The sequence below is a fragment of the Mixophyes fleayi genome, chromosome 2 (genome assembly GCF_038048845.1).
Source record: "Mixophyes fleayi isolate aMixFle1 chromosome 2, aMixFle1.hap1, whole genome shotgun sequence".
NCBI classification, from domain to species: domain Eukaryota; kingdom Metazoa; phylum Chordata; class Amphibia; order Anura; family Limnodynastidae; genus Mixophyes; species Mixophyes fleayi.
Window position 1 is genome coordinate 33,386,881 of NC_134403.1, and position 24,690 is coordinate 33,411,570.

The following is a 24,690-nucleotide window of genomic DNA, read 5'->3' on the forward strand; positions in this document are numbered from 1 at the left end:
CCGGTTCAGCGATCACTTTTACTTGGGACATCTGGTAGGAGTTATTCGTTCCATTTGATGTGGCTGTTTTATTTATTTATGTAAAACATTAAAATGTTAATGTACTAGAGACAATCTCTCTTATTTTTTTCCATGATATCCCTGATATTTCCAAGAAATCTAAGGATTTCTTTTGGAGATCAAAACAAGATACCTATTAAGTGCAATTGATGAGGAAATCTTCTTGTAAGCATACAGCACATAAGGGAGATGGTGGAGTGAAATATAACACTGAGGAGGTTTTCTATTCCCACTTCTATTATTCATCATCAGGAAGCTCTCCATTACATTTTGGGACTTTTCTGGGATCTTTTCTGTGTGTTCACAGATTATATTGAACTTATTACACTATATTTGTGCATTTCTGTTCCCTATACGGTCCTTGTTCATCTGTGATAAAAATGAGTGAGGACATCCCTTCATCTCTATGTGTAAAATCCTGAGTGCTTTTGTGTACATATAATTTTTCTATCTATACATGCTTTTTGGATTTAGTGGAATCCTATCTTATAGGTACTAAGCAGCTTGGAGGTAGCACTATAGTTGTGCCATATTTTGTTGAGTAGGAGGTTGTGTTATAGTTCTCCTTATTTCCATAGTGCTGGAATTTGCAATTTAAATGTATGTGTAATACCGCTTTCATACTGCCGTCCCGGCAATATCCCGGGTTTTTCAAGCAGCGCTCGGAGCGTCCCAGCTCAGAAACACCATTCATACTGTACCTCGGACCCGGGAATTTCCCGGGTTGACCCCATTCATACTGCACAAGTCTGTGCCCTGGCAATTTGTGGGAGTCATCACCAGAGCAGTTTTCATTGGCTGAAAACATTATTTTTTTTGTAATAGTCTGCTTTTCTGCTGTTTTGTCCATAAAGATGTGTGAGTGTATCTTATAAGATATTTTAATTCTTATTGTTCCATTGTATCATTTGTAAACAATCAGACATTTCTTCAGTGTTTCCACCAATTGCGTTCTGTACTGCTCACCGCTCCGTACTTTACTTTAGTCACCTATGTAAAGTATGTGCGACCTTTCTCTTTCGTTTGTTTCTTATAGTGTGGATGATAGAAGTAGTTGTTTCAGTCCATACTGTAGTTTTCCTCTCAAGTTTTTTTTTCCTGGTTTTATGTATGCAGTTAATGTAAATATTGTGAGCATTACAGGTCAGACAACCAATCAGCTTGTTTTCTGTGCAATTCATAGTGCAGGCAACCCGGGTCCGACCCCGGAATTACCCCTCGATAAATCCCGGGTTGAAGACCCGGGATTTTTGACTTGTACCATTCATACTGCACCAAGACCTGGGTCGTTTGAGCTCGCCCCGGCAAAAACCCAGGATTTTGGTGCAGTATGAATGGGGTATAAATCAACATCTGGAGGTAAATGTATCAAAGTGCAAGTTTGCAACTCCAGCGATTTTCTCGGGAGAGTTGAAACTCGCCGATGTATGAAGCTGAGTTTTCATACAAAATCGCCAGAGTTCTGCTTCTGTCAAAATCGCTACTTGCAAAATCGCCAGAGATCAAACTCACCACTGTTTGCCACTGCAGCTATACAAGTCTCCAATGTATGAAGCTGCGAGTTAGCAAACTCAGGAGAGTTTGCTTCTAAACACGCCAGATACAACACGCTGCTTGATAGCAGCGTGTTGTATCATCACATCACTGTTACACTGCCCTGGCAGTGTTAAAAAGTTAAAGAATAGATAAAAGTTTTTTTAAAAAAAAAGCGTGGGGTCCCTCCGCCATTTATGCTTAACCCTAGTGCTGCCTGACTAGTGCTGGTCCCGTGAAAATCGGGGAAAAATTTTGCGTGGGGTTCCCCCGATTTTCACTTTACCAGCACTAGGGTTGGCGGCACTATAGCAGGGGGACGCGCGGCAGGGGTCCCCTTGCCATAATGACTAACCAACCCTAGGCTGTTCAGCGCTGGGCTGGATTGCCTAGGGAGTGAGGTCCGCCGAAAAAAACGAGCGGGCCCCCCCTCAGAAAGAACCAGCCCAGTGCTGATAGCACTAGTTCTCTTCCTACTACCCCTGGGCTGTGGGTAGTAGGGTAATACGGCGAGAAAGTGTTAAAAAAAATTAACTGACACCAATTTTTTTGTGGAACTGCAAGTCCCAGCCAGCCAGGTTGCCCTAAAAACTGTGGCCATGCTGTTGCTTGTATAACTACAAGCACCAGCATACCCACGGCAGCCAGGGCATGTTGACACTTGGAGAACCACAAGTGCCAACATGCCCTGACATCCCTGGCTTGCTGGGACCTGTAGTTCCACAAAAAAAAAAGTTTACAAAACAACAACTCCCTCATAAAAACCACAAACATTTATTAAAAATAAAAACCCCACAATAAATACACTAACCACCCTCTTTTAACCCCATCTATTTAATAAAAAAAAAAAAAAAAAAAAAATACTCACCAATGATGTTTTCTTTCTTCATCCAAACTTCCAGGCTTGCCCCAGTCCCTTAATATTTATACCTCCAATCTTGCCGGCTTGCCCCAGTCCCAGCCATTTTGTACTTCCAAAAACGATTGAAGAAAAGCAGGAACACTTCCGCCAGAAGGGGCCCATATTTGTAAGATCCCGACTCTGTGTACTTGATTGCAGAAAAATAAAAAAAAACTTTCACCGCCGCAAACACCTCCTATCTAGTAGGAGGTCCGAATCGCAATTCCCTTACGTTCATTGCGTAAGCTAAAACTACAGTATAATGTGATTTTCCCACGCTAGTGGGGGAATCACCTAATACTGTACCTAGAGCTTACGCAAGTAACGTAGCTCATTGTGCATGCGCAACGCTACTTGCGTAAGCTGTAATAGAGTAAATACAGCTTACGCAAGTAGCTTAGCCCCAAGTATCAGTTTGATCAGGGTCCCTACCCCAGAATCCCCCCCGCATTACATTCACATCAGCATTGGTCTCACTATATCTATCTATCTATCTATCTGTCTGTCTGTCTGTCTCTCTTTCTATCGTTCTATCTATCTATATCATTATATCTATCTATATCGTTCTATCATATCGTTCTATCTATCTATCTATCTATCTATGAATATCGTTCTATCTGTCTATCTATATCATTCTATCTTTCTCTCTATATCGTTCTATCTGTGTATCTATATCGTTCTATCTGTCTATCTATATCATTCTATCTTTCTATCTATATCATTCTATCTTTCTCTCTATATCGTTCTATCTTTCTATCTATATCATTCTATCTTTCTCTCTATATCGTTCTATCTTTCTCTTTATATCATTCTATCTTTCTCACTATATCGTTCTATCTTTCTCTCTATATCGTTCTATCTTTCTATCTATATCGTTCTATCTGTCTATCTATATCGTTCTATCTTTCTATCTATATCGTTCTATCTTTCTCTCTATATCGTTCTATCTTTCTCTCTATATCGTTCTATCTTTCTATCTATATCGTTCTATCAATATTGTTCTGTCTATCTATATCATTCTATCTTTCTCTCTATATCGTTCTATCTGTCTATCTATATCGTTCTATCTTTCTATATCGTTCTATCTTTCTCTCTATATCGTTCTATCTTTCTCTCTATATCGTTCTATCTTTCTCTCTATATCGTTCTATCTTTCTATATCGTTCTATCTGTCTATCTTTATCATTCTATCTGTCTATATCGTTCTATCTTTCTCTCTATATCGTTCTATCTTTCTCTCTATATCATTCTATCTTTCTCTCTATATCGTTCTATCTTTCTATATCATTCTATCTTTCTCTCTATATCGTTCTATCTGTCTATCTTTATCATTCTATCTGTCTATATCGTTCTATCTTTCTCTCTATATCGTTCTATCTTTCTCTCTCTATATCATTCTATCTTTCTATATCATTCTATCTTTCTCTCTATATCGTTCTATCTGTCTATCTATATCGTTCTATCTTTCTCTCTATATCGTTCTATCTTTCTATCTATATCGTTCTATCTTTCTATCTATATCGTTCTATCTGTCTATCTATATCGTTCTATCTGTCTATTTTTATCGTTCTATCTTTCTATCTATATCGTTCTGTCTATCTATATCATTCTATCTTTCTATCTATATCGTTCTATCTTTCTATCTATATCGTTCTATCTGTCTATCTATATCGTTCTATCTGTCTATTTTTATCGTTCTATCTTTCTATCTATATCGTTCTGTCTATCTATATCATTCTATCTTTCTCTCTATATCGTGCTATCTTTCTATATATATCGTTCTATCTATCTATATAGTTCTATCTTTCTATCTATATCGTTCTATCTTTCTCTCTATATCATTCTATCTTTCTCTCTATATCGTTCTATCTTTCTCTCTATATCGTTCTATCTTTCTCTCTATATCGTTCTATCTTTCTCTCTATATCGTTCTATCTTTCTCTCTATATCGTTCTATCTTTCTCTCTATATCGTTCTATCTTTCTATCTATATCGTTCTATCTGTCTATCTATATCGTTCTATCTTTCTCTCTATATCGTTCTATCTTTCTCTCTATATCGTTCTATCTTTCTATCTATATCGTTCTATCAATATTGTTCTGTCTATCTATATCATTCTATCTTTCTCTCTATATCGTTCTATCTTTCTCTCTATATCGTTCTATCTTTCTATATCGTTCTATCTGTCTATATTTATCATTCTATCTGTCTATATCGTTCTATCTTTCTCTCTATATCGTTCTATCTTTCTCTCAATATCTTTCTATCTTTCTCTCTATATCGTTCTATCTTTCTCTCTATATCATTCTATCTTTCTTTATCATTCTATCTTTCTCTCTATATCGTTCTATCTGTCTATCTATATCGTTCTATCTTTCTCTCTATATCGTTCTATCTTTCTCTCTATATCGTTCTATCTTTCTATCTATATCGTTCTATCTGTCTATCTATATCGTTCTATCTGTCTATTTTTATCGTTCTATCTTTCTATCTATATCGTTCTATCTATATCATTCTATCTTTCTCTCTATATCGTTCTATCTGTCTATCTATATCATTCTATCTTTCTCTCTATATTGTGCTATCTTTCTATCTATATCGTTCTGTCTATCTATATTGTTCTATCTGTCTATCTATATCATTCTATCTTTCTATCTATATCGTTCTATCTTTCTCTCTATATCATTCTATCTTTCTCTCTATATCGTTCTATCTTTCTCTCTATATTGTTCTATCTTTCTCTCTATATCGTTCTATCTTTCTATCTATATCGTTCTATCAATATTGTTCTGTCTATCTATATCATTCTATCTTTCTCTCTATTTCGTTCTATCTGTCTATCTATATCGTTCTATCTTTCTATATCGTTCTATCTTTCTCTCTATATCGTTCTATCTTTCTATATCGTTCTATCTGTCTATCTTTATCATTCTGTCTATATTGTTCTATCTTTCTCTCTATATCGTTCTATCTTTCTCTCTATATCATTCTATCTTTCTCTCTATATCGTTCTATCTTTCTCTCTATAGCATTCTATCTTTCTATATCATTCTATCTTTCTCTCTATATCGTTCTATCTTTCTATCTATATCGTTCTATCTGTCTATCTATATCGTTCTATCTTTCTCTCTATATCGTTCTATCTTTCTATCTATATCGTTCTATCTGTCTATCTATATCGTTCTATTTTTCTCTCTATATCGTTCTATCTTTCTCTCTATATCGTTCTATCTTTCTATCTATATCATTCTATCTGTCTATTTTTATCGTTCTATCTTTTTATCTATATCGTTCTGTCTATCTATATCATTTTATCTTTCTCTCTATATCGTTCTATCTGTCTATCTATATCATTCTATCTTTCTCTCTATATCATGCTATCTTTCTATCTATATCGTTCTGTCTATCTATATTGTTCTATCTGTCTATCTATATCATTTTATCTTTCTATCTATATCGTTCTATTTTTCTATCTATATCGTTCTATCTTTCTATCTATATCGTTCTATCTTTCTATCTATATCATTCTATCTGTCTATATCGTTCTATCTTTCTCTCTATATCGTTCTATCTTTCTATCTATATCGTTCTATCTTTCTCTCTATATCGTTCTATCTTTCTCTCTATAACGTACTATCTTTCTATCTATATCGTTCTATCTGTCTATCTATATCGTTCTATCTGTCTATCTATATCGTTCTATCTGTCTATCTATCTGGGGTCAGGGGAAGTGAAATAACGGCAGCGCCTGATTGGATGACGAAGGCAACTGTCAAATCTGGAGACAACATCACTTTGTTTTACTGGACTTCAGCGACATTTCGTTCAGGGGAGGGCTGGCAGATTTTACCCCAGGGGGTACAAGACTCGACTCAGCAGCCTATTTTAAAGGGAAAAAAAATGCAGGTGTCCCAGTAACCCATCCCAAGGTAGCCCACTATGGGACCGGCCTGTGGGACAGATGCCCCCCTGCCCCCAGACCAGCCTGTCCCGGATTTTATTGTATCTGTAGTCCTCTGGCTTCCAGGTCTGGAACCTCTAGTGTTCCGTATCACGATGATATGAGTTTACAGTTCTTGGGTTTTTTTGCTTTTATTCTGCTACTATGTCTGGAATAATGTCCAAGTGTAAGCAAAAGAGCATACATTTAATGGCTACATTATTTGATGAACCATAAATCGCTCATAAATCACTAAGATTTGGGGGTGCAATACTTTGAGGCCACTCAATTTTATTAATTAATTTATGAATTATTTATCAGTAATAAGAAAAACAGATATAACTTACTGTCTACAGTATTATAAATGTGTAAGGGTAACCATGTTTGCTAATGATTCAAATATAGATGAGATTTAATAAAACAAAAACCTCTAGATAAGCAGTAAACATGCTACAAATACTAAAAAACAATATAATCATTATCAAAATAAATATCAACTTAAACTAAACAAAACTAACCCATCTTTGTTACCAGAAATCAAGTTAAAAGTACTAAAATGCCAATAAATTGCCTGTCGTTCCTGGAATGGTGAGTGACCTACCTTCCTTACAGAGAATATGCCACGGTCATTAGTTAACTCTGACTACAGGAGAAAGCAAACCTTTAATTTATCAGTTACCTATACAATATTCATTATCTATCAGACTGTGATAAAGTAACACTAAAAGCCTTAAACCCTCATTACCATTTCAGCTTTCTCTCTGGGAATATGAAATATATCAAGTAATACGCCGGCCTTAATTGTGGCCGTACTTTATTGCTGCTTTTAAATATAAATGCTTAAATTAACAGCCAACTATGCAACGAATAGAGAATATTAACACTTTTTTTATTGTCAACTTTCTCTTTTCACAGCCCTGTCCCTACCATTTCATGGAGGAAAGTCAGCGGGTTTATCCCAAGTAAAGCGCGGCTAAGAAAATCACAGGCAGTTCTCGAGATTCCGAATGTTCAACTGGAAGATGCAGGAACATATGAATGCAAAGCTGAGAACTCCCGGGGGAAAAACGCCTTCCGAGGGCAACTACAAGTATACAGTAAGTGTAGCGTACAGGAAATGGTGGTGTTATCATACTGATGGATTGCAAAGTCTCATTTTAGTCCTATGTAGAAAGTTGCTTCTTGTTTCAGCTAGAAATCTGAAAGTCGGAAAACTAAGTCGCATTCCATGCCTAACTTGCATCTGCCCGCCCTTATTGTATTGCATTTACATATTAATGCATCTGATCTACCTCTCCAAGTGCAAGGGGCCACAAGATATGTGCAACTCTAAATATGGATGCACGTTGTTTGCATGACGCATTTTACCTTGTGCAAATACACTTATGTTGCACTCTAAATATGAATGCAATTTGTATGCATGACGCATTTTACCTTAAGCAAATACACTTATGAGCAACATTAATTATGGATGCAGGTTATAAACATGACTCATTTTACCTCAAACAAATACATTTATGTGCGACTCTAAATATGGATGCAATCTGTATGCATGATGCATTTTACCTTGAGCAAATACACTTAGGAGCAACATTCAATATGGTTGCAAGTTGTATGCATGATGCATTTTACCTTGAGCAAATACACTTATGTGCAACTAGAAATATGGATGCAATTTGTATGCATGACACATTTTACCGTGAGTAAATACACTTATGTTGTACTCTATATATGGATGCAATCTGTATGCATGATGCATTTTACCTTAAGCAAATACACTTATGAGCAACACTAATTATGGATGCAGGTTATAAACATGACGCATTTTACCTCAAACAAATGCACTTATGTGCGACTCTAAATATGGATGCAAGTTATATGCATGAGACATTTTACCTTGAGTAAATACACTTATATGCATCGCTAAATATGGATGCAAGTTGTATACATGATATATTTTACCTCAAGCAAATATAAATGCAATTTGTATGTGCGACGCATTTTACTTAAAGCAAATACAATGAAGTGCAACTCTAAATCGGGCCCATAGAGCCCATGAAATCAAAAGATATTTATCCCATTATGCTTCCAAACAGAAGCCCTGCATTTCACTAAAACATGTGAAAATGTTCTTATTTAGGCTAAGAAATCAAAATGTAAAAATCGGTCTGGTCATGAAGGGGAGAGTGCCAGCCATTCACTAATGTGCACATATAATTACTATTGATGTGTGACGCCCTTGTTAAGTAACACACACTGATTGATAAAACTAAGGTACTCCCAACACGTTATGAAGAAGAAACAAAAATGGTCGTATTATAATTTTATGCTGTGCTAGTGTACAAGTGAATAATAAGTGGAATAAAATTGTTGCAGCTGCTGCTAATTAAATATATAGCGCAGTTCAGGTCTAACACATTTTGATGATACTTTTCCTTACCACGTTTACAAAATGAATTAGAACATTGTGTCTGTGGAAGTAGAGCAATCTGTTCCAGCGAAATAAAAAAAGGGAACATTAGTTGTAAACAAAGACATCACAATTAGAACACAAATGAGGGTTGGAGCGTTACTCCATTCCTCACATCATCCTTTGCAAATTGTCTAGTGAAGATGATAAAAAAGATTTCAAAAGAGATAGAAGCGCCCTCCAGTCCAGTACTCAGTAATGTGCTGAGTCACAGCCGTACATCCGTTTGTGTAGCAAAGCTTTGCGGGTTTTTTTTGGACGTGTGCAACTTCAGCTATTCAGACCGGTGGCTTTTTGGCGATTACAACTCCTTATGCCAAAGAGGGAGAGGGAAGAGGTGCTGGAGTGTACAGTATGGAAGTGTTGGAGCAATTACGTACGGAGTCAGACTGGGACGTTGTCTCAGATGCAGCTGCAACAGTGTTTAATTTGGGGCAGGTGTAAGTAGCAGATGATGATGACAAACACCCGAACTAGCAAAGAACTTGTAAAAGCGATTGCGTTTGTAACAATAAAAGGTTTTTGGACCTGTTTGCTAATTGGACGTAAGTGTCTGTGGTCAACTGGTCGCATCTGCTGCTCATTCAGACCTGGCGGTAAATGTAGTACAGTGCGGTTTGTGCAACTCGCCGATATTCGGCGACATGGCCGGCTAAATTTAAAGCGGCAATGTGACTAAAGGCAAGTTTTGCTTTTGACCACATTGCCACTTTAAATTTAGCCGGACTTGTCGCCGGATATCGGCGAGTTGCACAAACTACACTTTAATATATTTACCCCCTTTACTGTTCTTTAACTGTCAGGGGTATATTTACTAAGCTGCGGGTTTGAAAAAGTGGAGATGTTGCCTATAGCAACCAATCAGACTGTAGCTATCACTTTGTAGTATGTACTAAATAAATTATAACTTTCTCTATCTTTTTCCTCTCTCTTTTCCCCTCTCTCTCTTTCTCCAGCTCTCTCTCTATCTCTCTCTTTCTGTTACTCCCCCTCTCTCTATCTCCCTCTTTTTCTTCCCTTTTTCTCCTCTTCCCTCTTTCTCTCTCCTTCTCTATTTATCTCTCCCTCTCTTTCTCTATCTCCCATTCTCTCTATCTCTCTCTCCTTCTCTATCTCTCTCACACACTCTCTCTCCCTCTCTCTCTCTTGCTCCCACTCTTTCTCACTCTCTCCCTCCCTCCCTCTCTCTCTCTTTCTCTCTTTCTGTTACTCCCCCTCTCTATCTCCCTCTTTCTCTTTCCCTTTCTCTCTCCCTCCCTCTCTCTCTTTCTCTCTCTACTTCCCATTTTCTCTATCCCTCCCCTCTTCTCTATTTCTCTCTCCCACACACCCCCTCTCTCTCTTACTCTGTCTCTCTTTCTCTTTCTCTCTCCGTCTCCCTTCTTCTCTCTATCTATCTCTCTCTCTATCTCTCCTTTTCTCTCTTTTTTTCTATTTTCACAAACCTGCTGGCATTGCTGTTTAGTAAGATTGTCTGTACCACTTTACAGTGAAGGGCACCATAGTTTGGAAACAAAGGTCTCCAAAAAAAGACAGGGTCACTGATACATTTTGTTAAATGCTTGCAACATTTGAAAGTGTGAATTTTTAACTAGCAATAGCTTTAAATACCAATGGAAATATTAAAGCCACAGCCCCGTCCCTCTGCACGAGACCTTTACATGAAGTACTGTGCTCTGTGGAATAAAGCTTTCTGCAGAGCTGAGACTGCGAACATAAAACAAAAGCCAGGCTTGGCAGGGGACTGAGAATGTGACTCCTTATTACCAAACCTGATAAATGAATGGCATTGCACCTGGGGTGAGTGATGGGCTGCAAGTAACACAGGGTCAGGTAGGTGGGTGAAGGACACCATGGCCTCATAAACAGTAAATTCCATTCTATTTTCATTTTAAGTTTTAAGTTTCTAACTTTTACATAGTTAATTCTAATGTTCATCTATCCACATTGCATATATGTTACAGGCATTGGTTTTAATAACGCATAATATAATTATACATAATAATATTACAAATAATAATGTAACAAAAGATCTCACAATATGTACTAAGAAACTATGGGGTAGATTTATCAAACCTTCTAAAAAGGAATAATGCCCATAGAAACCAATCACATTCTAGCTATCAGCTATCTACTACATTCTAGAGAATGATAGCTAGAATCTGATTGGCTGCTAGAGGCACAATCTCCACTATTCCTTTTTGGAAGGTTTGATAAATATACCCAAATTAATAAATATTGCTATATACGTGTGGTGTAAAATCACACACATTACATGTGTGTCAACTTGGTAATTTCAGCCCATTGATGTTACAAGGGTAAGGGCAACGGTCGAACCTGCCATTATGTGCCGGTATGACATACCTCCACTAATTGCTGGAGTCATTCAGTAGATGCCTGTAAAGTCAACGGCTGGGCACCTAACCATAGTGTGATAGCAGTCCGAGCCTGCAGTCTTTCCCCTCAGTGCCCACAGGATCCATTCATGGGTGTACAGCTACTCTGGAGGACTGTGTTTAAATTATAGTCCTGGATCTCTCACAAGACTTAGAGGTGCTCTCCTAGAGTCACTGCTGCTGGTCCTGTTGATAGGAGATGCCAGCAATAGTCCCCGCCCCCTGTGATGTCACATCATCTGCCACCAGTCCATACCCAGACCACTTACGCCGGCTCTTGGGAGGAACAGTCAGTGCTGTGTGCGAAACAAAAAATGTACTTAATGGGCACCCACAAGGAGACCCTGACCGGAAAGTAAAGCATTATATTAGATTCAGTTGAAGCTAGCATACCAGAAGCGATCAGAGGTACCTTGGGGAATGAACAGGTCATGCTGGGACTTTTAGTTCTCCCCATAGGTGGAGAGACACAGCTTTAGACTCCTGACACTGCTCTTCTAAATGGAAGAAATACAAGGTTTATTTTATTTACAGTCATTTCCTGTAATGTACCATTAACTGTAGAGAAGGGGAACACACATTCTGATACCCCTGGTAATACCCCTGCTCAGTATCTGACCCTGGTGTGTAATTACAGGGGGTTGGTGCTAAAGGGTTCCGGACAGCGGCTATTATTTATTTATAGGGACATTTCAAGAGAACTCACAGTTCACTCAGAACCTCCAACCCTATAAATGGGATTGGTTCATTCCATTTCCTAGTGAAACAACCCCTCCCCAAGGCACCCTAAGAGATCAAAGTACACAGTGTGTTAGAGAAGGGAACAGGACATAATTACCACTCCACTTCATGGCACCACCCCCGCTTACCACCAGGTATCTTTATAATGCCACCTTCACTATAAACAACAGTTTTGTCCCGTATATTAGATGGTGTTATAAAAGCCTAGGTGCCCCCCAGAAGCCCCTGGCCATTCACTTCACATTTCCATACCAGCACCTCTAAATTCCCACTTCAACCACAGGTTAGAGCTGTGCTTACCAAATAGGCATAATGTTAATGTCTTAATTGAACCGTGTTTTTCTGGGTTAAGGTAATGGCCAAAAAATAAACCCTTATTATTTCCATTTTTATTTTTACAAGTTGAACTGTTGATCTGGGGATGTGGTCAATTTTCCGCCAATGGAAATGTCGGCAGTTATCCAGTTGGCATGAAAATGGCGACACTTCCATTCTGTTGGCAGCATGGTAGTGTCGCCTGCCAACCTTTTCATGTCCACTGGATAACTGCTGACATTTCCATTGTCGACAGTATGTACCCAACCTGTTGATCTGTGCCACCCACCTGTACAATGAAACTCACAGATAACTGGGTATCGGACAGCAGGTAGAATCATGTATTTTACGGTATAAAATTGTTTAATAAATTGTCTAAGCTTTCCCATGCTTACCAACTTTTTACTCTTTCCCGGAGGGAAGGTGATGTGTGAGTAGGGAGGCGGGAGGAACACGGTGAATGGCATCATTTTGGCCGTCGCGACACAATGACGATGCCCCCCTGCAGGAAAATGATGCGATTCACCGAAAATCGCGCCATGGAGGCTCCCATCCTACCCACTTCACTAGGAAGTGAATAGTATGTGGGAGAACAGCCTGCTCTCCCCGGAATCCTGCCTGGAATTCAGGAGTCTCCTGGACATTCCGAGGGCAGTATGGGCAGTATGACATTTACCTGCATCGCCACTGTAACTGCTCAAAGTAGAGTGAAGTGGTGAAGTTACTGCTTTATACAGTAATAAAATATTACACCAAGAATAATGTAGGGTGAGATTGATAGAAAGGTCCGTTCTTAGCTTAGATCTGTCTGTCATTAGAAATATTAAACCTATAGCTACTACTAATTTTACTCATTTTGATAGTAACATAACTCATCATCAGCATGGTAAGGGGTGTCAGTGTTGGCATTTGTAATGGATAATGTGACTGATGCAGAGTGGGATGTACGTCAGGCAGCGTAGCGTATCTTAAGTGAAAACGTGATTCTGGCGTTTATGCCCACCTGTCCCGGGATTGGTGGGATGGAAGCAGTGAGTACAGTTAATGAGACCAATGTCGACCTTCAGACACATATATGCGCATGTTAGGCAAGCATGTTAGGCAGCACGTTTTTTGCACTTGCTACAGGACTGGAGCAAATACACGTGATGATTATGACGTGTCATAAATCGGACTCATCTGCTGCTGAGGTGGAGTTAGACGCAGCGCGAGATGTGTGAGGCTCTGAATATGGGTGTAAATACCCTGTGCTCTTTTTTTAAGAGTAATTTACTCCTGTTTTGGGACAACTCTGCACCAGTCCCCGTGTCAGGATGTACTGGCTGCTGGATAGACAGACATGCCTATAAACAGACACTGTATAAACCCCAGCACAGGTTTGTATTGCTTACAGAAAATATTTGAATATTGGGTTGCAAAACATAAGGGCTTATTTCATAAAACCGTGCCTAGAAACCAATCAGACATTAGATTTAATTCATCACTCTACCCCACATAATTACATCAGTCCCACAGGCTGTAGATTAAGTCCTAATTGTTATATATTTATTTATGTTTTAGATTACAATGAATCTGTGCCAAGACAAGTGCATCTAATTATGATTGTTTTATGGACATCTCAGACATTTGCTTTTAATTCCTTAATTGTGCTAGAAAAATGAAGCTTGCAATGTGATTGGTTGCTATGGGTTACAGCGCTGTTTCCACTGTTAAATGCGCTCCACTATCGAGCACCTCCGGCATATATCCCACAATTTATTTTTGGATCCACGACACGACACCGTATAATTTTCTGCTTTTGTCGCTGTTTAATAGCTGTTCAACTGTTTCTCTTTTACACTTCATTAAAACGGAAATGTACTTATTTTTTCACCAGCCCAGCCGCAGTGGATTGAGAAGATTAATGACACACAGTTAGACAGTGGAGACCAGCTCCAATGGGAGTGTAAAGCATCCGGAAAGCCGCGGCCGATATACCGCTGGCTGAAGAACGGCCAGCCCTTGTTACCCCAGGTAATGTGACGCTTAATTCATTAAGGAAGTTCACTATTTTTGCTAGGTTATTGTCATTAAAATGTAGTTCTGAAAAAAAATATATGTTATAATCCCCTTTGTTTTGGTTATATGTAAACAGACTCAAATGTATTTTGTACATATAACCCACTATCCTATTTTAAATTATATCTCTGAGGGGGCGTCACTAATAACCATGCTTTTGAAATTTAACTGACTAGCATGGAGAGCTGACAATCAATTACTCAGTTATTGGGCCTGCGCTGTAAACTGTAAATGCCTGAACATGGAATTGCAGCTGTAGAGATAAGGCCTAGATATACTCTACTAGAGAGTGTATCTAGCAAATATTTATAAATACTATAGGAGTTATAATTGCAAATTGGGTTTCCTTTGCACATGGTAAAAATTTTTTATAGTTAATTTGATTTACTGGGAAGACAATATTGCCACACTCACTCTACACTCACATACCAAAGCAAGTTGGATTTATAAACTTTGTTTCAGATTTAGGTGTACTTGACCTCACAATTTCCCAGTATCAGTTTGACACAAGCCTCAGGTTCCTAGTATGTATGTTCTGTTGGAGACCCTGCTCCTTCCTTAATCCAAACCTGTGACTTCCTGCTATAATCCATTCTCCTCCTCATATTATGATGCTGCCCTTGTCACATGCAGCCCTGTTCGTATTAACATAATCACATGAGTGACAGGACACTGCCTCCCACAATATCTGCTCACTCTCTGTTGCTGTCATATTCTGATGATCTGATTGGTTACGGGGTTATTCTATCTCCACCTACTTCAAAACTAGGGGTGTCCCAGATGAGCAGCAAATGAAGATTGAATGCAATGTAAGGTGCTTAAACCTTTGATGAATGCAGCTTAAAAATTTCAAACTAGACCATTTATGTGGCCATCCCGTCCGAGTGCTCAGAGTAGAGTACCATGGTATCCACAATCATCAGGGATCTTAATGAGTGATCGTTGGCACTGCAAGACATTTGAAGGCCTAGAGATAAATGTATGAAGCATCGTTTTCTGCAAGTCGCCGGAAATTGGCGTCTTTGCAGGGAAATGTAAAGTGACAATGGCTTTTAAAGGTAATTTTACCTTTAAAAGCCATTGTTGCTTTAAAGGCCCTCAAATACTCTCGAAAACCCCGCTTTGCACTGCTGCATTGTGCATCACTGCACCACTCTATGATCTGCTCCTATCCAGCCCCAGCAATGCACTCTTTTGCTTCTGGTACAGTGAATGCAAAGAAGCAAATATAAGAATAAATAAAAACGGAAAAGTAAATAGATAAAATAGATATGGTAAAAATAGATATATATTTAATTAATAAATATATATATATATATATATATATATATATATATATATATATATATATGTATTACTGTGTAAAGAAAATATTATGAAAGCACTGTCTATTTAATATTTTTATGTAGAGTTAAGGTTCTCCATAATGATTCACTGACTGGTGAAGCAATAATCTGGAGGCATCATTGAATCTTTTTGATTTGTCTCCAGGCCGGACATAGTCTCAAAAAAAAGAGCAATCAGAGAATTCCGTGTAAATGTCAAGCACGTGTCATTTTAGGGGAGAATTGGCATTTGTCCAATACTATTATTTGCTTAAAGGGGAACTAAAGACTTTTATATACTATTTTATTAAACATGGCATGTCATCTTTTATACTTTGAATCTAATTATTTTTTTAAACCATACTCACCCCCTCCCCTTTTTCTCTACGTCTATATCCGGTTACTTGAGGCTTATTCTGTAGGCCGGAACGACTAATCCCCCAGCCTACACCTGTCACTGCAGACAATGATATGAATTAATGAGGTGCCGTTGACTCTTGGAGCTGGTGATACTATCAATATTGCAATAATTTATAGAATTCTAGAAATATAGAAATACTATTTATAAAATAGTATTTGTTCAAATCACTTTGACCTGTGGCTTTTTTCAACCTTGCTAACGACGTAACCTCAGCAGTGCCATATCTGCAGTTGCCTCTAACACTCATCAGACGTAGATTTATTACCGAAGGCTTATGAAGTGCATTTAGGCTTCTACAAGGCCAGTATAGCAATACAATCACGGCACTCTTCATCATTAGCTCCACCAAAGCATAACATCTATCCATGTCATCTGCGACCTCACCTAGTTTATTAATAAAGCCAGCGACTTTCATATTCCTCACTTCATGGTTAACTATGTTAGTTTTTATTGATGAGCCAAACCATTCTGGTCACAGCTGTAAGTGGCATCATATGAAGGGTGGAGGACGTCCAAATGCACAGAATTATCATGGGAGCCATTTTGCCTATAATGTTTGTAAAATTCTACATCAAACATATGGAACAATATCTATAATATAAATGTCTAGTGGCGTGTGTTAGTCTGTCTGTGTGTGTGTGGAAAAAATAAATCCAAGCTGCAGCGCCACCTGCTGGGCGGAGTTATACACTGACCTACTAAATTCTTAGTGTGTGTGGAAAAAAAAAATTCAGAAAAGGCTGAAATTTGGTATACTAAGATGTTTTTAATTTGTTAATTTAATTTGTTAATTGTTAAAAGTGTTTATAAAGATTTAAAATATATATATATATATTTCTTGATGGAGAAGTGACAGTTGGGAGTGGTTGGTGGTTGCCGGGGGTGACAGTGGGGAGTGGTTGGTGGTTGAGGCCTGGGCTATGGCACACATGACTTTTAAGCTTACTGTAAGGGAACACACAGGATTCCAGCCGAAACCTCACACTCACCTCTCTCTTAGACTACAGATTTAGCAGGTCCCTTACCTAACACAGACGACCGCTTCCACACCTCTCAGCAACTGCCACCAGCTACGTATAAGGCCCGTAGCAAACCTATGACCTAATTGCGCACACTCTGTGCTCCGGTAGCTAAACAGTTGTCACTTTGCACACTGGTATCTAAAAGGTTGACCCAGCCAAGCAATCTGTCTCTTCTAAACAGGCAGTGAATTCGCTTAGAGCAATAAGGACAGGACTAATTAAATTTTTAGATTTAATATTTGAAAAGTACGATGGTTACAGGTTCTAAAAAACAATTAATAAACAATTGACATGACATGCATAGCAAGACATGTAAGGAATTAAATTCAGAGTATAACTTATAGACAAGTGGTATAATCTGCGCTAAGGGAAATTGGCTTGAAGATGGACAGCTTTATCAATGATGATTGATTTCCCAAAACACTGACAATTTCTAGTAACTGGTCTCAGCTGTTTAAAAGACACTTTCACACCTTTCCCCACCTCCAGGGGTTGTGGTCTGTGACACTGTTTACAATCACAATATGCATGTTCCCTGATTTAATACCAAATGCTACTATGTGACCTAAATTTTCTGTGGAGTGTCACACAGATCCAATTATATTATTGATAAATTTAACATAATTTTAAGAATTTAAAGATACCAAACAGCATAGGTCCAGTGTATCCGCTAAGCTGAAACTGATTGCCCCACTTTTTCTGCCTGGCAGACAGCTTTATTTGACGTAGGGGCTTCACTCTTTTACGCTATTTATGAATATGGGGTTGATCACTAATTATATTGATTGTAAGTTGCATTTTGGAAGCTAAGTTAGATTTGACTATATAAGATACAGCAAGCCATCATCCTTGTGTAAGGCCACAAGCTGTGAACAGCTCCCTAGAGACTTTCTTGGTGTCAAAAAACTCTCCTATGTCAGGATGTAGTTCCCCAGGGGCCTTTGAAGCTGCTCAGCTTTTTAACATAGAGGTGGGCAGAGCCACCAAGTAAACACACACCAGACCCTCTGATTTCACAATTTACACCTTAATAGCTCAATTTATCAATAGATTAATTTGCTATAACATATTTACACTGCAGTTATGATTAGTACTTATTCCCAACAGTTATGTTATGGGTTAATCCCTATAACTGTAATTCTTCTCTGTTCAGTACATATATGTGCATGCTGCCTGAGTATAGTCTACAAATTATATTGCACAGCAAGTATACCAAATTATAAGGTTCTGTGTCACCCCCTGGTGTTCAGAAGTGATGCTGCAGATTTTTTTTTTTTTTCAAAAAACGTTTAGCATGTTCCCAATGGGTAGTATAGGTACCAAGGGATGTTAAACCTTTATAGAGTATTCTAATATATGTAGTGAATAATTTTCAGCACTGTATATTAATTATATTTAACAATTATGTCTCATGCTAATGAATCAAGTGACCTGTTTCTCATGCACCAATTGTGAAATCTATTACAGAACAGAGTTGAGATGGTTAATGGAATGTTGACAATTCACAATGTGAATCAGTCGGACGCAGGAATGTACCAATGTCTGGCAGAAAATATCTACGGGATTATTTATGGAAGTGCTGAGCTTAAGGTGCTAGGTAAGTAAACAGATATTTGTTAGCTTAAAATATGTGTCTTTGGGGGGGGGGGGGGTCATTGGCAAATGAGCAAAAGGACATTAAGGGCTAGATTTACTAAGAATCGTATTTGGTGGCGGCCACCCATCGCCGGCGGTTTAGTGATTCAAACCGCCGCATTTACTATAGGGCGGCTTAAGGCTTCAATTTAAAATGACTGGCGATGTGTGCCAGATTGAAAAAGCTAAACCGCCATCAAAACCGCCATCCAAAAGACAGGACAGGACAGTTTTAATACCTACTTCAGATTGGCTTGATAGCTTAAACAGGCTGTTTGAACTATTTTGCCATTCAGAACATAAGAGAAGCACCATTGACATTTAAATTATGTTGGTAATCATTATTTATTGATTAAGGGGCAAAATGAATTAAATATTAACTTATGAGGGAATAAAAAAATGTCATTATATTAAGGGGATAAAATTCTTTAATTATTATATTATTTGGATAATATGTCATGACAAATTGTGCAACATAAATAATTATATCCACCTTTAACAATCAGTTATCAATATTATATATTCACATGTTCTACATCATATAATGCTATAATAGTGTCCCTTTAAAAAAAAATATAAAAAAAAATTCTCTCATAAATTAATATTACATTTATTTTGTCCCTTTCGAAAGAATAATAATGATTTTCCAAATGATTAAGATATCAATGGTGCTTTCTCTTATGTTCTAAATGGCAAAATAGCTCAAACAGCAGCTGTGTGATCAATCTCGCCTATTGCAACCACCTCTTTCATTTTGGCCGTTTGGATGGCTGTTTTTTTGCGGCGGTTTTGAAAACCCCAGCTTAGTAAATCCGGCTGTTTGTATGTTCATCATTGTTAATGTCGGGATGGCGGTTTGTAAATTGGTGGTTTTCAAAAATGTCATTTCTGGCCGTTTTGACGGCGGTTTGGGCTTTAGTAAATCCGGCGGTTTCAAAACCGCCAAAAAACTGGCCGAAAAACGGCGGTTTGAGCAAACCGCCCTTTACTAAATCTAGCCCTAAGAAACAATAACAACGCAGGTGCATTGTTCAGTTTATATTTCAGATGAAATTACATCTTACCATAAGGGGCATGTGCGCTATACAGAGCTATAACCTAAGCACCCGCATAGGGCTCAGCGGGCACTAAAGCCCGTTTTTATATGTTTTGGGGGGTGATTTTTTTACAAACACATCACTATAACATTATTATTATTTTTATATTATTATTATTATTATTTTTACTGTGATAGAATTAAAAGGTAGTAGTCTTTGGTGAAAGACATTGGTCTTCACCAGGTAACAGAGTTATTTAGTTTCAGCAATACAGGAAAAAATTAACTGTGAGAAAAAAACTAGCACTTAGGGATTCATTTATTCAAGCTGCGGGTTTGAAAGAGAGGAGATGTTGCCTATAGCAACCAATCAGATTCTAGCTGTCATTTATTTAGTAGGTTCTACAAAATGACAGCTATAATCTGATTGATTGCTATAGGCAACATCTCCACTTTTTCAAACCTGCAGCTTGATAAATTAACCTCATAGCCTCCACCAAGGCGCTGCCTCACTTTTTGGCCATTCTCTGCTTGCTACTTTTTCCCTAGTGTCAAAATATACAGTCCACAATCCTTGTACCATTGAAGTCCTTCCTCTACCAGTTACTGTGATCACTCAGGGTAGTTTCAGCTGTCCAGGGACAGGACTCCCTCCCAGGGGAGTGCTGGCAAATTGTAGCTCAGGGGACAAGACTTGACTTAGCAGCCCATTAGGAACATTTTAAAGGAAAAAAAATGTACGTGGCCCATTAACCCTGCCCAATGTAACCCGCTATGGGACCGACCCAGGAAGTTGATGCCCCCCTGCCCCACAGACTGCCCTTGCTCCCTCCTGTCTTCAAGTGGTCCCAGTAGAAGTTTTTCTTCTCTGTAGTAGAGGGCTCTCACACTGCTGCCTGGTATACCCCAATGCTCAAGGAATGTATCCCGACCTCCTCTTTGTCTCTTTTAATTTTGTTCACATATTTCTGATATCCTCCCATCCTCTGATTTATCTCTGCTCTCGGTTCCTCATCTGTTCCTGACTGTTCTCCTCTATGAGCTTCTCAGCCAGGGGGCACAAGACTACCACTGCTCCCCTTTGTCTTCTCTCATGGTCTGCTCTCTCAGAAAATGGAGTCCAATGTTTCAATGGGGTCAGAGGTCTTCAAACCTGCAGCTGCTTGCTGATTGGTCGAGCCAAGGCTAGCTCTCCCCCCTACCCACCTGTTCGGATGATCCATAACACAAGCACAAGCCGCAGGTCGGCTTCTGTGTCCGATAGCAGCCTCTCTATTTACATAGTTTGTCCAGTCTTGTCAATCAGTTCGCACGCATACGCATGAGTCTGTTTCCTGCTCTTGCTCTATGGCACAATATGGTTCTCAACAATAAGAGGACCCTGTAAATTCCAGCCCTGGTGCTGCTTTTATCTCCACTTTGCATTTCCTTTTCTTGAAACATTTCAGAACAATGCCCATTGCTTTGTGTATCCTACTAGTTGACTCTAGTAGAGTACTTGTTTTTGGAAGATTGCAAATTCTTGTCTGAAATTTTGCCTCTCTTACTGTGACTCATTTCCTGGGCCCTGTAGGATCACTTTATACTGATTTGTATCTGGATCTTTAGCTCTATAATAGTTGCATTTTTCCATCATCCAATTCCATGTTACACTTCTTCACTCCCTCGTTTTCCAGTCTAATATGACACAGCTCCTCTTACAGCCTTAAGTACTCTTTAGTCAGATTTTCTGTGATTGACTGCAGCCTTTCTGTCTCTATTTTACTCTCATTCTAATCTTCTGTTTCCCTCTTCAACGTTTTTGTGCAAGTGCTGATTTCTGATTGGAGTCTGCTGTAAGTTTTCTCGCTCTCCATGTAACTGCCGGAGTAGACCTTCCACCCCAGCCTTCAGGTTCACTCATTTCATCAATATTTCTCTACTAGGCTCTAAGATGACTGTTCAAAGCCTTCCTCTGCCGCTGTAAGTCCCCTTCAGCAGCTTTTTAACAATAGTCATTTTCTCTACTTGCCTTGTAATAGTTGTGATCTTTTCCAGTTGTTCTGTACAACTTCTTCTAAGAGTTTCCATCTTTTCTTCAATCTTTCCCATGCCCATCCGAAGCAATTTTTTTTATTGCCGGTTTATCTATTTTTTTTTACCTCCGGTTTATTCTGTGTCTGCAGGTCGTTCAGGTTGGAATCAGGTCTGTTTATGTCATTTTCTTTATTCTTGTTTTTCTAGCAACAGTTTTTCAATGTCTGGTTTTAACATTAATAACATTTGTTCAGTTCCTGATAAAGGGTTCCGGCTGCCTTAGGCTAAGACGCTTGTAGCGCCCCCTCGTCTTCCATGACAGACATAGCTTAGAAATCATCATCATGGGTTTCTCTGGATCAAGTTCCTCTTCCCACTTCCAGTACATTAGACTCTCCGGTGCTTTTCACAACTGCCCCCTCTCTCAAAATCGCCGACAGTACAGTACTGACATTAATGATTCATGTGAACTTCTCGTCTTCTCTGCTCTTTGGTTGGCTCCTCCGCACTGACGCATCGAAACATCATTAGTTGATGTCTGCGACACTTAAAGGTGCAGAGAGCCGGTATCTTTAAACCTTGCAGTAGATTGCACAATCTGGTCACCGGTGGAACAGTACACAGCTGATCAGCAGGCACCGCTTCACTGCTCACACCCCCAAAAAACATGTGGCCTAAGCTGCAGCCTAGTCAGACTATTGGTAATTGAGGCGTTGCATTTGAAACACTTTTGCATTGATCAAAACTCTTTAAGTTCCTGTTGTACTCAGTTTCTCTTTTTCTGACACATCAATGTGAACAGCTGACATATAATATTATTACACAGAGAGATCCCCCAGCACACTGTAATAGTCAGCAACAGATCTGCCATTTCTACTTGTAGATAAAAATGCAAAAGTCTTAGTTGCACACATTTGCAAATGTATGTTAAAGCCACCCGCCACTCCACGGTGCTCTCAATTTAAAAACACATATGTATGGCCCAAATATATGGGACTCTCATTGTTTAGAGTTAAGACCACCCTATTAGCAAAAGCGCCGTGGAGTGGCGGGTGGCTTTAACATACATTTGCAAATGTGTGCAACTAAGACTTTTGCATTTTTATCTACAGTAGAAATGGCAGTGTGCTGGGGGATCTCTCTGTGTGTTTGTTCCTTTCAGGATAACCCCACCCTTTCACGAACCTGCTATAGCCTATAAATTGATTGATTTTGGCCCCTGCACAGACACACTGAATTGTGTGTAGTTTTCCCAAATCTGTCCTGGAGGGTGGTGGTCCCACTAAACATCCTGTTTGTAAATGCCCTGCCCATTATGTGCACAATATAATGCAAATGCTGACCTGAAGTCATTTTGTAGCAGTATTATATGGTAATTATTTTGTCATATAATTAAGCTGGGTAGCACATTATAGTACATGCTGTATGCTTAGCGCATCTCACTATGAAAAAGTCTTTGCTTCACAATAACTTTGTGTTTGATTTAAAACATCACAACAGAATGTATAAACACTGTTTCGTGTACGTCTTTGGAAGTGACTAAATAGAGAGAAATGTCTTTGCATAAACATTCTAAAGAGCCACAATAAGCGAGCGCAGGCTGCAGCGGTTGGGGATTTATTGTGATTCAGATCTGTGATTGTTATTTTCATATGTATTTTGCTTAACAGCCTCAGCTCCCTCCTTTGAGCTCAACCAAAAGCAAAAAACAATCATCATCACCAAGGGCAAGGAAGTCGTTATGGAATGTAAACCGCAAGCTTCTCCAAAACCAACAATCTCCTGGATGAAAGGTGACAGAGCTGTAAGGCAGAACAAGAGGTTAGAAGCTGTCATCTTTACTTCTATAATTAATAGGGTATGAAACCCGACGGAGATGTTTGTATCTCCCCAGCACCTCGCTGCCTATTGCTTTTTAGACTTTCCTAGTCCAAATACTTTGTATTATGTTCAGCATGAAATCTTAAAGGCAATTGTTCAATCCAAGGTTCTTTTTTTTTTTTAAAGGACAGGCGTTGGACAAATAAATAACATCATGTTTCTATAACAGAGGAATCTGCAAAACATTTTATTTTATTCATTAAAATGTGATTGTTCCCTCCTGATATTCTTGAAAAGCAATGTTGACAACTTCAAGCTAGATTGGACATGAAGGAATGGGCTGAAATATTCTGTGCTGCTGTTAACATTCTAACGCTAGGATTGGCTGCACAGTTTTCTAGCTTTGCCTACTTCATCCACTGAACTTCTGTGTAGACCGTTGGAAAATGAATACAATAACTTAGGTTTATTCGTTTGTGTTAATTAATATGGTGCATTTGGCATCTATTACTGTGTGTGATGAAATGGTTATTGTTAAGGGTTCCGGTTGTTATTAATAAATAGTGATAGGGCCGCAACCTTCTATCACCATGATTTACCAAGAAAATATCCTCAGCTGCAATACTGGCTGCAAGCGGTAAGGCTTACTTACCAATTTACCGAGCCAATCTGGGTGGATGTGCGCATGATAGGGCCGAGAGTAAAACATGGCTCTAATTTGACTTTTAAAGTGGAAATAGTTATAAGAGAAATGGAAGTAATGTTAGGTAAAATGCTGTGATTGACAATGATGTTTACTTACGAAGCCATGTGTCAGCCTGAATTACTCGGAGACTTTCAAGATTGCTATTCAAATAATATCACTAATGGTTTTGGACATCTTATGCCCGAGCACATATATATTTCATCCTGGTACATAAATTCATGGCTGCATGTATTTTTAATATTCAGGCGTATAATTCAGTGGCTCAGATGTCAGGTTTGACTCTTGCAGACATTC

General features: G+C 38.7%; 1 protein-coding gene across 1 annotated transcript in view; it reads left to right on the forward strand.

The window, feature by feature from the left end:
- The window catches only part of CNTN5 (contactin 5), a 1,124,282-nt gene that overhangs the window by 870,631 nt on the left and 228,961 nt on the right, over positions 1-24,690 (forward strand). The window contains exons 11-14 of the mRNA XM_075198772.1: positions 7,350-7,531; positions 14,233-14,369; positions 18,650-18,779; positions 23,540-23,690. Coding sequence (XP_075054873.1) covers positions 7,350-7,531; positions 14,233-14,369; positions 18,650-18,779; positions 23,540-23,690 — 600 coding nt within the window. The remainder of the gene's footprint in view (positions 1-7,349; positions 7,532-14,232; positions 14,370-18,649; positions 18,780-23,539; positions 23,691-24,690) is intronic.